This window comes from Desmodus rotundus, chromosome 1, assembly GCF_022682495.2.
Source record: "Desmodus rotundus isolate HL8 chromosome 1, HLdesRot8A.1, whole genome shotgun sequence".
Lineage (NCBI taxonomy): Eukaryota > Metazoa > Chordata > Mammalia > Chiroptera > Phyllostomidae > Desmodus > Desmodus rotundus.
Window position 1 is genome coordinate 53,125,612 of NC_071387.1, and position 15,392 is coordinate 53,141,003.

The 15,392-nt window shown below is 43.5% G+C and overlaps 1 protein-coding gene across 5 annotated transcripts in view; it reads right to left on the minus strand.

Annotated features, from left to right (window-relative positions):
• Nucleotides 1-15,392, minus strand: part of SPATA6L (spermatogenesis associated 6 like) — a 63,925-nt gene that overhangs the window by 9,512 nt on the left and 39,021 nt on the right. For 3 of the 5 annotated variants that reach the window (XM_045190994.3, XM_045190999.3, XM_045191000.3), the window contains 3 exons: nt 10,332-10,425; nt 8,665-8,767; nt 3,993-4,205 (listed from right to left, as the gene is read on the minus strand). In XM_045190994.3, the coding sequence (XP_045046929.2) occupies nt 8,678-8,767; nt 10,332-10,425 (184 nt within the window). In that variant the 3' untranslated portion in view covers nt 3,993-4,205; nt 8,665-8,677. Of the gene's footprint in view, nt 1-1,957; nt 2,302-3,992; nt 4,206-8,664; nt 8,768-10,331; nt 10,426-15,392 lie in introns of those variants that run through there. The other 2 variants (XR_006654695.2, XR_006654694.3) reach the window with 2 other exon arrangements.

The following is a 15,392-nucleotide window of genomic DNA, read 5'->3' on the forward strand; positions in this document are numbered from 1 at the left end:
AGAGTTCAAAACACTGGTAATAAGGATGCTCACAGAAATGGTTGAGTATGGTCGCAAAGTAGAGGAAGAAGTGAAGGCTATGCAAAGTGAAATAAAGAAAAATATACTGGGAACCAACAGTGAAGGGAAGGAAACTGGGACTCAAATCAACAGTTTGGAGCAGAAGGAAGAAATAAACATTCAACCAAAACAGAATAAAGAAACGAGAATTCAAAAAAATGAAGAGAGGCTTAGGAACCTCTGGGACAACTTTAAACGTTCCACATCCAAATCATAAGAGTGCCAGAAGGAGAAGAGGAAGAGCAAGAAATTGAAAACTTATTTGAAAAAATAATGAAGGAGAACTTCCCCAATCTGGCAAAGGAAACAGACTTCCAGGAAGTCCTGGAAGCTCAGAGAGTCCCAAAGAAGTTGGACCCAAGGAAGCACACACCAAGGCACATCATAATTACATTACCCAAGATTAAAGGTAAGGAGAGAATTTTAACAGCAGCAAGAGAAAAGGACACAGTTACCTACAAAGGAGTTTCCATAAGGCTATCAGCTGATTTCTCAAAAGAAACCTTGTAGGCAAGAATGGGCTGGAAAGAAGTATTTCAAGTCATGAAAGGCAAGGACCTACCTCCAAAATTACTCTATCCAGCAAAGCTATCATTTGGAATGGAAGGGCAGATAAAGTGGTTCCCAGGTAAGGCCAAGTTAAAGGAGTTCATCATCACCAAGCCCTTATTATATAAAATGTTAAAGGGACTTATCTAAGAAAAAGAAGATGATCAAAAATATGAACAGTGAAATGACAGCAAATTCACAACTATCAACAACTGATCCTAAAAAATAACCCCCAAAACTAAAACAAACTAAGCAAACAACTAGAACAGGAACAGAATCACAGAAATGGAGATCACATGGGAGGTTATCAATGGGGAGGGGTGGGGGGAGAATGGGGAATAAGGTAGAGGGAATAAAAAGCATAAATGGTAGCGACAAAATAGACAGGGGGAGGTTAAGAATAGTATAGGAAATGGAGAAGTCAAAGACCTTATATGTATGACCCATGGGCATGAACTAAAGGTAAGGGAGAATGCTGGTGGGAGGGTCGGTACCGGGTGGAGGGGACATAGAGGAAAAAAATGGGACCACTATAATAGCATAATCAATAAAATATATTTAAAAAAATAAAAACTTTGATGCCTCCTGCTCTAGGAACACTTGGGGCGGAATTAGTTTTGTTTCCTATGAATTTGTGTCACTGTAACCTTGCTTATCAAGCAATAAAAGAGCTTTCATTTACTAATCAAAAAAAGAAAGAAAATATATATACTTACTGGGGTGTGGGAGGGTCACTCTAAAAGATACAGAATCTCGAGGGGAAATTTCCAGAATGGGAGCTCCTCACTCTGAAGAAGCTGAAGAGCTCCAACAACCCACCCATCCTTGAAAGGACCCATTTGCACCAGGGAAAAGCCCATATCCTAGGCACGACCCTGTTTTTGCCCAGTTTCCTAGTTCTAAGGTGAAACTAAGCACAGGCTCTTTCCTCTGATGAACAAAGTAATTACTGCTGCCCCTGGACCCAGTGTGGAGGAATGGGAGGGAACAGACCCCAGGAGGCTGAGGGTCACAGCTCTTCTTGTCAGCAGAGTTCCCAGTACAGGGGAAGAGAGGAGGGGCTTCTCCCCAAAACCTGCACATTCCCAAGAAGAGCTGGGGTGGGTCCCCTGTTCAGAGATGCACAGAGGTCCCATCAGGTGGCACTAGCAGATTCACTGGTCACATACACAGACTGGAGAATGTGACATTTCCTAGGGTTGCCCTCAGAGCGGCCAGAGGGCTCCTCAAATGGAACTAATCAGGTAGAGCCATCATCCATGGCTGTTACTGAGAGCGGCCAGGCATTCGGCGGCTAGGCTGAACTTGCACACATGACCCATCCATCCTCTAATTACACATTTAAAACCAACTATTTTCTTTTATGATAAACTAATCATATACACTCATATGTTTTTTTGGAATCTTTATGGGCACTTTATTCAGATGGCTGGCAATCTGAGAAGATGGTGGGTTATGTACCCTAACAGACCATCTTACATTCCATTTTAAACTGATCCTTTTTTTTAAATTCAGGGTCTACAGGCTTCATTTAACTTTGAGTCAGTCAGGTGATTAGGGAAATGACTTCATTCTATGGTGGTTTTGCTTACAGGGCCCGGGCTCCCTGAGGGAGAATTTCCCAAGAGTCTCTGCAAACCCAGACCCTGTGAATATTTGGAAAATGTGGTCCAGGCTTTGACAGATCGGCAACTGTGCAAGTCAAGAAAGGAATAATAAACGGAAGTAAGACCAGGGGGATTTTTATTATGTTTAATGACAGGTCTTCCCAAAAGGAATCCAAACCCCAATACATCGCAAAATTATTCATGTTACTATATACTCCAAAAGCAAAAGGTCTCAGTTGCAACCCTGGCCCAATATGATTCCTCAAAACTAAAATAATTCCTGAAGAAATAAAAAGGTAAAATCAGGATAATTTAAACAACAGAGTTCAGAAAATGAGAAAAGGGCAGATTGAGTTGTGGAAAAAAACAACAACAAAAAGACTGGTGGGCATTTAAGATCTTATTCAAAAGTCGAATTAAGAAGTTATGCTCCAACAAACTGGACGTGAATATCACAGAGCATATCCGAGCAAGGAGCTACATGCGATGCCAACTGATTAGCGTGACCCCCTTCGATTGCTCACATCCTCCTTTGTAAGTGGCCCTTTTCCAAGAATTGTACCTCAGTCTTAATGTGATGCAATACCTTTTATTTTTGGTGACTACTTAGACACCAAAACAAGTTGACAACTATAATTTCAGATGCTCCGAGAATGTAAAGCACGTGTAATCCAAGCCTGTTGTCTGTTTTCCGAAGGTGCAGTGTTTCTTGTAATAAATACCTTTGTTTGGCTGAGATTCTGAGAAAAGGATAAATGAGTTTTGTTCTATTGTTTTTGTTTTGGGAGGGCTTTTTCTTTTCTCATTTAATTTTGAATTTCCTTTTCTAATTTATCTAACGAACCAATTCCTGTGGTCATAATGAGAAAAGAAGCCTTCACGCTTCACTGCATCTTCCAAAACTCCCACGGTTGCAGCGGATGGTAGAGGGAAGCGCTCAGGTTATGGCGCGGAGGGATTCAAAGGTTTCCGTGTTCAGGCCCAATCCTTTCTGGGTCTGTGCCCACGGAGACAGATGTGCCTCCAGCTCCACTTCACCCCGTTCCATCCTCTTCGTGCCCCAGCAAACTGTGTGAGCATTTCATAAAGGCACCCTGCTAACTAACTTTGAATTCAGTTTTGGCAGTCATGTTTACAAAGCCTATTTGCTTCAAGTAGATCTTTCAGAGAAATATTGGAGGAAGCTGTTGTTCATGTAAATTTATTAAGAACTGCTGAACATGAAGGATAGTGACAGAAGAACGAGTTTAAACTATAGTCCAAAGCAATTAGCCTCTTCCTACATATGTATCATAGAATTGAACCTTTAAGGCCAGATTTGAATTCTCCAGATGGAAGCCTCCCTCTTCCTGTGTTCTCAGTGGACTTCGTGTACAGAAAGCCTAGCACTAAAAACCAAATAACACACAAAAAAAAACAGATTTGCCAAAAAGAAGAAATCAGGTTGGCAGTCTTTTCCTAAAGAATTTATCAGGTTATTCCACTAAATAGCAGCTTCTTCTAGCTGATGTAAAATGTAAGTTGATTTGGAAAGAAAGAGAGAGGGAGTGGAATTGAGGAGAAAGGAGGGAGGAAAGGAGGGAAAAAAAGGACTTTTCAAGGACCCTCCATGCCAAAAATGAGGAATACCTAAAAAGGCATCTTGACATTTTCAGTAAAATTCTAAGAAGTACTTTCCAAGGACCTACCACTCAACTATTGTTATGTTTTATTTCAAGCTCCAAACACACACACAAACAAACCAAAACACAAATTTTCCAGCTTCACAAGAAAACATGAGCCCCAAACAATGAACACTTTAATCAACAACTCTTACCTGGGTACAAAAGATTGAGCACAGGGTTTGATTTAAAGGGGATTAGACACTGGCAACTCCACACATATAACAAAAATTGTTGTTCATTTCCCTAAGGATGTGTCAGTTGCCTGGATGAGGGAGTTCTTCACGATGCTCCTCCAGCTTTCTTTCAGTGTCCCCTGCAGGTGGGACTGAGAAAAAAGAACACAATCAACACAGCCAAGGAGGAGAAGATGATCTCACTCTATCCTAATTTTGGCATGCCTCTTCCTTGGGATCTTCCTTGGGATCACTTGGTGTCTGAACCCCTTGTCCTATGTTCCCAATGCAGAATGAGGCAACATTAGTTAGCATGACAAAGCCGCTGTGTGGTCTCAGGCAAGCTACCTGACCTCTTGGTACAAGGTGAGGATGATAATCAGCAGAGTATCCACCTCTGGAGAGTGCCATTGTGAGGAGTTAGTACCGTCCTTCGTACACTGTATACGAGCAGAAACTGCCAGGTGTCACTGAGCTAAACTGTTAAACATGCCCCCATCAATCCCATTCTGTGGAACAATCATTTTTGAGCAAGGACAGTGTAAGACCGGGGGTGTTCCCAGTCCCGATCCTCAAGGCACTGGCAGCCTACTGCAGAGATTCTCAATCTTAAATATGCATCAGAACCCCCTAAAGAACAGTTTTAACAATACTGGGCAGAGCGCAGATTCCAATTGAATTGGTCTGAAGTGGAGCCTGGGCATCAGTATTTTTCAGAGCCCCTCCCCGCATCCCCGTGATTCTAATGCTCATGGAGGACTGCTGATCCAGGGATCTGCCTTGTGGTTTGGGTGCACAGCCACTGCCTGAGGGGTCTGCGGGCCTCCTGGGATGAAGGGAGGTGAGTCACACTATCCATTGAGTCAATCCCCGCAAGCCACCAAATGACAAATCCCTCAGAACCTGGTGACCAAATCAAAAAGGGTCCCTAACACTGGAGTTTAGAGTCTGTAGCCTGGCTTGCTTTTTACTTTGGTTGTAATGGAGGTGGAGGAGCCCCTGCGGGAGGAAGCAAAATAGCTCCTGCCTGCCCGCAGAGAGGTCAGCCTGGAGGCCATGCTAGCCACTATCTTAGGAGCTGGAGGCCCAATGAGCTCTGACGGAATCAGAAACTGGTGCTTCGGTTAATTTTTACCCTGTTTTTCCTTTCTTGTTTCACTTCCTTTTGGCTATTCTTTAATTTTAGAAGTTTTGTGCTATAATTCTTGTCTGTGCCTGCATTCCCTGCTCACTCTCTGGCTCGGAGTATTACAAGTGGACTAGCTCCCCCTGAAGGCCAGCCATGGTGGTGGGAACTGGGACTGCAGGACACTGCTCCCAGGTATGGGCCGCTCAGTGGGGCCAGAGTTGGTGGTGCCATTTGGTCAGTCTCCCCTCCCTTCGCAGAGACTTCCCTTCCAGTCCTCCCGTCCCCTTCTTGGGGGAGTTTTCATACGGAAAACCAATTGCAGTACAAGGCTGAAGGAAACAAGTACTAAGTGGAGGCCTATGGGAGGAGCAAAAGGCAGAGGCCCTGGCTCTGCCTGAGGGACCAGGGGGTTTCACAGAGGTGGCCTTACAAGCCCATCCTCCAAAGCGGAATCTCAGTGAGTACATACTGGACATGGACAATCAGCTCACACACTTGGTAAGAGCCACGACACAAAGGCAATCATGCCTTCTAAGAGAACTAGGAATAATCTGTGTATGTGTGTGTGTTTATGTGATTTTTTTGTAATAAAATTTGCATAACATAAAGTCCACCATTTTAAAATATACAAGGGATAATCTGCTTTTTTAAATCCTCACCCAAGGATATCTTTATTGATTTTAGAGAGAGAGGAAGGGAGAGAGAGAGAAACATCTATATGAGAGAGAAATATCAGTCAGTTGCCTGCTATACACACCCTGACCGGGGATTGAACCCACGACCCAGGTATGTGCCCTGACCAGAATTGAACCTGCAACCTTTTGGTGTACAGGACAATGCTCCAACCAACTTAGCCACCCAGCCAGGGCAGGGACCCAAAATACCACCTCCCAAACCATCCAGAATAAGGAGAAATATATTCCAACCCCTTCTACTCATTTCCTCTACGCACTCCCTAGTCAGGCAATTTTGGACTTTTTTTTTTTTGGCTCAAGAATCCCTGGCCTTTTTGTGGTAAGATTCTACTTTTTCAATTCCCCCGAATCTTGAGATCACTGGGAAACCAGGAGAGGGAAAGCTGATCAACAGTGGAACAGCAGAAGGGGAGAAGGGAAGGAAGGGGCAAGAACTGGCGCCGCGCTCCAATCCCGCAGTGACTTGTGCCAGGAGGTAGGACGTGAGCACCATCAGAAAAAAAAAAAGAAAGAAAGAAAAGGTCCTTGACATCAAAAGTAAACTTGAGATGGTCAATGATTAAACATATTAGTATCTTGAGCCAGTTTGTTAAGCTGAATACACCACCTCCTGTATTCTGCGATCCTGACAAAAGGTTCCATTCTAGAGATGAGAACACGGAGGCTTATTCCGGGGCTGGGGGGTTGGGGGGCAGGGGGCGGCGGTCAGGACATTAGGATGTGTAGAATGTTCAGTGCAGCACTGTTTTTTAAAAATGGTGCTACAAGCAGGAGGGCTTCATTGAGAAAAGCAGGGAAGGAGGCATGTAGTGGAAACCCAGGGGTCTTCTGTCGGATGCTCCTCTCTGGGGCTGCCCCGAACTCATGGCACAACTGGGGTTGTCCTGCTTTAGCTGCTTGACCTTGCTTGTTTGAGTCTTCTCTGAATTCACTGTGATATCAGCATCTTTCTAATAAATGTCCTATTTGCTTAAGACAGCCAAAGTCACCTGGGTCTTTACAGCCACAAAAACCTTCACTACCGCAGCCTTCCAGCACTCCTGCCTCACCAGGAATCCGTGGCCTGGGAAGTGGCCATAGAGACCATTGGATGGGATCTTATGTTATATTGGAAACCTACTTCCTAAGAATTTACTAAATTTTTTTTCTCACTTCCTCTCTATCCCCTTACATCAGTGTCCACATAATAGCTGGTTCAGGGCTTTATGTAACTCAGTGTCACTTGTGTTGAATTTCAGCACAATTTGGCATTTGGTAATTATGTGGGCCGTGTTCCCTAAGTGGTAATTATGTGAGTTATGTTCTGTATAACTACCTAATAAATGCCTAGATGACTGTTTTGGCAACCAGAGATGAAGTGGCCCAGAATCCATCCTTTAATCTACCAAGCAGAACGTTCTAAGGTAGGAGCCTGCAGAACTGGCAACTACTGAGCTGTCCTCCACATTCCTCTGTGCAGGAGGCAGGGAGCCCTGGCCAGCCCTGGGGCCCTCAAACCAGATTTTCAGGAGGCTGACCCTAAGTAAAAGCTGAGCGTATTATCCCACACTCCTTTATTGTTTGAAAGGACTCATAATTATTTTGAAATTGCTAGGATGAGGGACATCATAATACAGCACCAAAGGATCCTTGTGAGAGATGTTCCCGGAAATGCCCACAAACTCTCCTGGGGTCCGGAAGGCTCTGCTCTTTCTACCCAGGGTTCTCCCATCACACACCCTAGGTCTGGAGAAGCGACAGATGGAATGGTTAAAGGTGTGGTCACTGAAGCCAGACTACCCAGGTTCCTATTTCAGCTGTGCCATTCACTAGTCATGGCACCTTGAGCAAGGAGCCTGCGTGCTCTGTGCCTCAGTTTCCCTATCCATAAAATGGAAGCAATGATAGTAACTACACTTCATAGGATTTTGAGAATTAAGCATTAACCCATTTAATACACGTGAAGTATTTGGACCAGTTCCTGGCACTCAGGAAGCAGTTGATAATGAAGAGCTATTAGCTATTATTGTTTTGGGCCTGGGTTAGGAAGGGAAAAGAATACCTGAGAAATAATGACATCTTACTATGTGGCCAACTACCTCATATCTGAATTATAGTGTTGCCTCATTATCCCATTCAGCATTCACTCATAAAAAGTATTTACTGAGCACCAACCACAGTGGAGAATCGTCTGATGCAAAGACAGCAACAGGTAGGGAGTGGGAGTTCGGTTCTTGTTGGGAACACAGGCCTATACGTGTGGTTGAATCCACCTGAGTTAAATGAGATTCCCTTGTAGCGCACTAAATGCCAGCTACAAAACAGGGAGCAGGAGAGGCAGGTTTCACTCAAGAAGAAGAGGCAGACTTTTAGGCAATCGAGCCATATAAACAGATAACAACAAACCATGTCGTACTTTAGGAAGGCGCAGAGTGCTAAGAAAAAGGCATGCCTCAGAAGGGGAGGAAGTGTCACAGAAGTCATGAGACTCAACGGGTGACCAGAGGGAATCGAGCAGGAGCAGGGAGAGATTCCAGACGGAGACAGCAATGTGCACAAAGGCACCACAGCAGGAAAAACTTGTGTTCAAGGAGCTGCAAAGAGGGGCCATTAGGCAATGGGAGAGAGACGGACACACAAGGCGGGGCAAGAGGGCCGGCAGACCCCCATACCGCTCTGTGAAGGAGGAACGGGGTTCTCCGGTCTCTTCTGCACCTGTCCCGCACGTTATGTGACTACCTCGTACTGATAGCAGGAAACTAAAATCATTTTAGCAAGTCATAAGAAACACTTAAGCTGCTTACTTACATGAGACATCAGCTTAAAAATATCTCTGTGCACGAACTGGGTAGTTCTTCAGAGGGTAGCTCGGCCTTTCAAGGGTATGATTTACTCCAGAGATAAAGTCTTCCTATAATAAAAACAAATGCAGCAATTGCGTTACTCATAATGTAATCTAGATCAATGACAGCACAATGTGTAGTTTTGCATTTAAGAGGCACATGAATGCCGTTACTCTGTATATGTGGGGTTCACGTGTGTGTGTGTACCTAGGTACTCTCTCCTTCTCTCTCTTCCTCTTTCTTCTTCCTTCCTTCCTTTGTTCTCTCCCTCCCTTTCTTTTTACGTTTTAAAGGGATTTCCTTACTTGGAAAGACTGTGACTTTTCAGAGAGGAAGTAAAGTAATCCACTACCCCCATGGCTAGAGTAATCATTACTCATTTTAAGTGTCACCCTATAAATGTAGGAAACGCCAGCGTTTTTAAGTAAGTATGACCAATTCAACTGCATGGCACGGTGAAATCCAACCACTGCGGGCACTGTTAACCTTCCATTTGAATTCTTTGGAAATGTTGACGGGTCACGTAGCTAATGACTGTCCATCTGCAGTAGACAAAGTACTGGCTGTATCTAACTATGAATCAGAAACGCTCCCCACAGCCCCATAAGAGATCAGAAAGCCAAAACACCTTATCAACTTTGAGAAAAGAGTGAAGATAGGGAATATATAAAATGGGGTCACTTTAACCAAGCTGCTAAAATTGTTAACATTATCAAGATTCAGGCATGAGGAAAAACCCCATTTTTGTTCTAACTAGACTGGGAACTTACATTTTTTTTTTTAACTTTCCAGTCCTGCATCAATGCCTGGTTATGCATCTGGACCTCCAGACAACCCTCTAATTACCCTCTGAAGGACTCACTCATACATCCACCTGACACCTAGGTCACTGGATGTGACCAGACCACCTGGTGCTCATCTTCCAACCACCTGGCATCCATCATCCTTCATCCTGACTGGCTGTCACCTGACAACCATTCTAGGCAAATCCTAGGGCTAAGAATGTAGGACTGATAATTCTCAAGAATGCACCTTTTACTGTAAGAATTTTAACTTTTCTCTCTTCTTTGAAACACCAGGGTTTTGCCTGGCTGTTTCCAGTTTGAAAACTCTAGGACCCTTGAACAAATCTATGAGTTATTTCTAGGAAAACCACCAGACTCTTTTTGAGTTCGTTCAACAGCTTTTAGGAAAACTTTCTTCCATGCTATGCCCTTAAACAGACCACACACACTTCTCTGGGTTCTCCCCTGGACCAGAATTCCTGGGCCTGGTGGAAGAGAATGTGCTTGGGGTTAGTTACACTGTCTTCTCTAAGTCCTTTGAAAGGACGCTCCTCCCTCTTGCTGCAGGACCTCCTCCTGATGCACGCTGTGCTCCAAATTAGCTGCTACTCATTGTTCGGTTCCAAGCTCCATTGTCTCTCCCCAGGGGAGCTGCTCTGACACCCAACCAAGTCAAATACCCCTTTCCCTACACTCCCAGGACACCACGTACTCTCCTTAGTAAGTGTCACATGTTACATTTATTTTTGCAGTTACTTGATTAATGTCTGTCTTCCCCAATGAACAGTAAGTCCCAGTTCCCATATTATTCTGCCAGCAAAGATCTAGCTTGACGAGAAGCCCTAACCTCGTGGAGGCGCTGCCGAGCTCTGTGGGATGTCAGAAGATTGCATACCCTTTCATGGATCTTCTTCCATGTGGACTGAGAACCAGGGTGGAACCTGCTCAATAAATTAAACAGGGTGATTATGCCCCTAATAAAAAGGATAGTTAGAGTACATAACAATATGGGTTGATATTTATAGCTTAATAGTAAGAAAACAGCAGCACCATATAAAATAATATACATAGTATAGTTTCCATACCTTTATAAAAACCTGTGGATAGGAAACTCACTGGGAATAAAAACAACCAAGATGTTAATAATGGTTTGTGTTTGGGTGTATGGCTGTGAGGGACTTTCTTCTTTGTACTTAACTATGTATTTTAGATATTTCTCTAAAGAACAAATCCTGCTTTTACATTAAGAATTTAATCCCAAAATTTTAATATAAACATCAATCTCGTTGTTTTCCACCATAAGGATTTTATTTTATATCTCATTTACTTGAGGCCAACCAGACCCAACTTTAACCACAGGTCTTAACAGCATCTTCCAGATCCTTGAACATGATGCACTTCCTCCTCCCAGAGGCATCAGCCCACACGGCTCCCTCTGCCTGGAGTGCTGCCACCCCAACCGTGTCCTCACTCGTGTTAACTCCTACCCACCCTCTAGGGCTCAGTTCATGGATTAATTTCCTGGGAAAGTCCTTCCTGATCCTTTCATGCAGAGGAAGTCAGCGTCCCTATTTTATGCATTTGGAGTCCATTTACCCCGTATTCATGGCACTTCCCCAGTAGACATATTGTCCTTATTCGACGGGGGTCTCTTTCTACTCCTCAGCTGAAATTGGGACTGCAACTCTTGGGTTAACAGTTCATCCTATGGCCTCGTGGGTATTGAATACCACAGTAGATATATTTAATAAATATTCCTTGAGTGATTGAATTCATCCATTCATTAGTTGAATTCATTTATTCATTTTCAGGAGGGAGTGGGTACCAGCTCCTAAATTCTGAGGTGGAATTAGCAATTTGATTAGGAAAATCTCGTTCCCTCAAAATGCCTGAAGAATATTAGCAATTTGGATAAAATTGTTCTCTTTAATCAGCATACAATAAACATTAGAAAGGATAGGAACATTTGGGAATCAATCGGGGATTCCTATGGCCAACACATTATTGAGGTCCTGAGCAGTGGCCCCTCTACTTAGTTTGGGACCAACATCTGGGCAGCCCATCCTGGCTCTCTCTATAATAAGCACATTCAGCTTGTTTCCAGGTTGACAAGACCAAGAGTATTACTGTATTTAAACAAATCCATAACCAACTCAGAAAAACAACTCAGCAAATGAAAGCACCACCTGAAGCACTACCCATGTTCAAGAAAACGCCAGGCATATCATTTCTATACTTCTCTAAGAATTTCTAAGAGGAAAGAATAAAAATATATTGAAGCTATAAGTAAAGCTAGCATCTAAAAAGAGCCACTAACTGGACACCATAAATGTATTTTACATAGGTGCTGAGTAACCAGTACCAAAACAATTCCTACAATTTGTTACCATTTTTATTATATACGATCAATATTACATTTGAAGATCTCTGAGAATCGGACAACAGACAGGAGCAGTGCTGTGCCTTTATTATAGCTCTCTCCTCGTGCTGTGGAACAGTGAGGATGTGTGCTAAGGGGATGTGACACTATCCAGATGACAGATAGTGACCAGGCTCAAGAGTGTTTGTTCTTCCATCCTTTGGGACTACCATTTTTCAACCTACTAGTTAACGGGGTTTTCTTCCTCCTCCATTAAAACCTTGGACTGAGTCTCACTCCAGAATTTGTCTCCCAACTCATCCCTACAACCTTAGCCCTTACTGATTTCCGTATTAAGCTAGCAGAAACAGAAAAAGTATTTCTCATGCACTCTTGTGATCTGGGCATGGGGAGACTGGTCTCAATTGTGCTGATGTGGAAAGAACAGTGAATGAGGTTGAGGCAAAGTAATAGTAGAACCTAGTATTCCAAAGGCTGCCTCTGTAATCCTGCTGAAGTCAACAAGGAATGGACTCATCCCAGAGGATATAAAGGATATCCTTCATTCAAAATAGCTATCTTACTTCTGGTCAAGATGGAGGCGTAGGTAAACATGGCTTGCCTCCTCACATAACCACATCAAGATTATGACTAAACTGCAGAACAAACATCACTCAGAACCATCAGAAATTGAGTTGAATGGAAGTCCAAGAATTAAAGAAACTACATCCATCCAGACTGGTAAGAGGGGCAGAGATGCAGAACAGCTTGGGTCTACATCCATGTGAGGAGGGAAAAAAATCAGGAAGGTTATCTAGAGAGCAAGGAGTCCCAGCCCAAAACAGGTCCCCCAGCCCAGGGTACCAGTGCCAGGAAGATAAGTCCCCATAACTTGTGGCTGTAAAAACCAGTGGGGATTGAGTTGGTGGAAGAAACTTCTGGAGTCCCAAGCAGTTCCTCTTAAATAACCCGCACACGGACTTACTGGGAATCACTCCCTCTGAGCTCCAGCACTGGAGTAGTAGCTTGAAAGGCACCAGTGGCATAAGGAGAGGAGCTGAAGTGTCTGTAATCCAGACAAAAGCTGGGAGACAGCTTTCTTCCAGACAGAAAGGCAGGCAGAAGCCACTGTTCCTTTTCTGAACCCTCCTCCACACAGAGCCACAGAGCTGTCAGGCAAGTGCAGTATCTGAGACTCCATTGACCTGGCTATCCCTGTTTCCCCTGCCCTGGAGATCCCTTGAGGCTCCATCCCACCCATCTTATGGGCCCATCCAAGCTGTTCACAGTGACTTTTCTATACAAATGGCTGGTCTTAGCTCAAGCTTCACAACTTACTAAATCCTCTCAAACAAGCAACACCTGGCCTCAGTTGACCCCCTAGCCCCCATACCTCTTGCTATGTGGCCCCAGGCCCAGCGCTAACAGTAGCCACCCTGGGTTCACAGCTTGGTTTCGACTGGAAACTGCAAAGCCCAGCACAGGTAGCAGCCATCTCAGATTGCTTTATAGCTCAGGAAGGGCGGCTCCAGGCAGAACACAGGATGGGGCTGACCTTGGCCTGTACTACCCAGGAAACCCCAGAGCCTGCACATCCAGTGGACAACTACTGACCACATCAGAGTTCCACCACCCTACCTCTGCAAAGCTGATCCTCCATGGAGGGCAGAGATTGGTCATCAGTGGACACAGCAAGTCCCTGCAGCTGATTGGCCTGGGTAAATCGCTACCATTAACTTGCTAATAGCAATCAAGGCTCAACTACAAGAAGAGGGTGTACTCAGCCCTAACAAAGGGTGTACCTTGAGTACCCTTCTTGGGTGATAGGGGAAGCTGGGCCACTGGACCCTACAGAAAACCTAGTATATTAAGTCACACTACCAAGACAGGGAATCATAGCAGCTCTACCTAATACCTAGACACAGACACAGGGAAGCTGCCAAAACGAGGAGACAAAGAAACATGGCACAAATGAAAGAACAGATCAAAACTCCAGAAAAAGAACTAACTAGGAGATAAATAATCCATCAGATGCAGAGTTCAAAACACTGGTTGTAAGGATGCTCAAGGAACTTAGCGACCTCAGCAGCATAAAAAAGACCCATTCAGAAACAAGCATACATTAATTGAAATAAAGAACAATTTACAGGAAACAACAATAGAGTGCATAAAGCCAAGAATCAAATTAATCATTTGGAACATAAGAAAGCAAAAAAACAACCAATCAGAACAACAAGGAGAAAAAAGAATCCAAAAAAAAAAACAAAACCCAAGGATAGCATAAGGAGCATCTGGGACAACTTCAATCATTCCAACATTCACATTGTAGGGGTGCCCAAAGAAGAGAAGAAAGAGCAAGAAATTAGAAATCTATTTGAAAATATAATGAAAGAAACTTCCCTAAGTTGATGAAAGAAATAGACATGCAAGTTCAGGAAGCATAGAGTCCCAAATAAGATGGATGCAAAGAGGCCCAGTCCAAGACACATCATAATTAAAATGTCAAAGGTTAAAGATAAAGAGAGAATCTTAAAAGCAGATAGACAAAAGAAGTTAGTTACCTACAAGGGAGTTCCCATAAGACTGTCAGCTGGTTTCTCTAAAGAAACTTTGCAGGCTACAAAAGATAGGTAAGAAATATTCAAAGTCATGAAAAGCAGCGACCTACAGCCAAGATTGCTCTACCGAGCAAAGCTATCATTTAGAATCAAAGGGCAGATAAAGAACTTTCTAGACAAGAAAAAACTAAAGGAGTTCATCATCATCTATCCATTATTATATGAAGTGTTAAAGGAACTTATTTAAGACAAAGAAGATCAAAACTATGAACAATAACATGGTAATAAATATGTATCTACCAACAATTGAATCTAAAAAACAAACTAAGCAAATAAGAACAGGGACAGAATCATGGATAGGGAGAGTGTTATGATGGTTGCCAGATGGGAGGTGGATATGGGGGAATGGGTGAAGAAGTGAGGGGATTAAGAAGTACAAATAGGCAGTTACAGAATAGCCATGGGGATGTAAAGTACAGTGTAGGAAACAGAGTAGCCAAAGAACTTATACACAAGTCCCATGGACATGAACAGTGGTGTGAGGATTGCCTGAGGGAGTTGGGGGGTACTCAGTGGAAGGGGCTAAGAGGGAAAAATTGGGACAACTGTAATAGCATAATCAATAAAATATAATTTTTTTAAAAAGCAGCTGTCCTATGCACCCCAACATTCAAAGCAGTGTTATTTACAGTTGCCAAGTGCTGGAAACAGCATAAGTGTCCATCAGTAAATGAGTGGATCAAAACACTGTGGTACATTTACACAATGGAATATTATGCAGCAGAAAGAAAGAAGGCTGTCCTACCCTTCACGAGAGCATGGATGGAACTGGAGAGTATTATGTAAGTGAAATAATCCAGGTGGTGAAAGATAAGTACATATGATATCACCTGTAAGTGGAACCTAATCAACAAAACAAACAAGCAAGCAAAACGGAACCAGACGCACAGAAATAAAGAACAAACTGAGAGTGACCAGAGGGAAGGGAGGA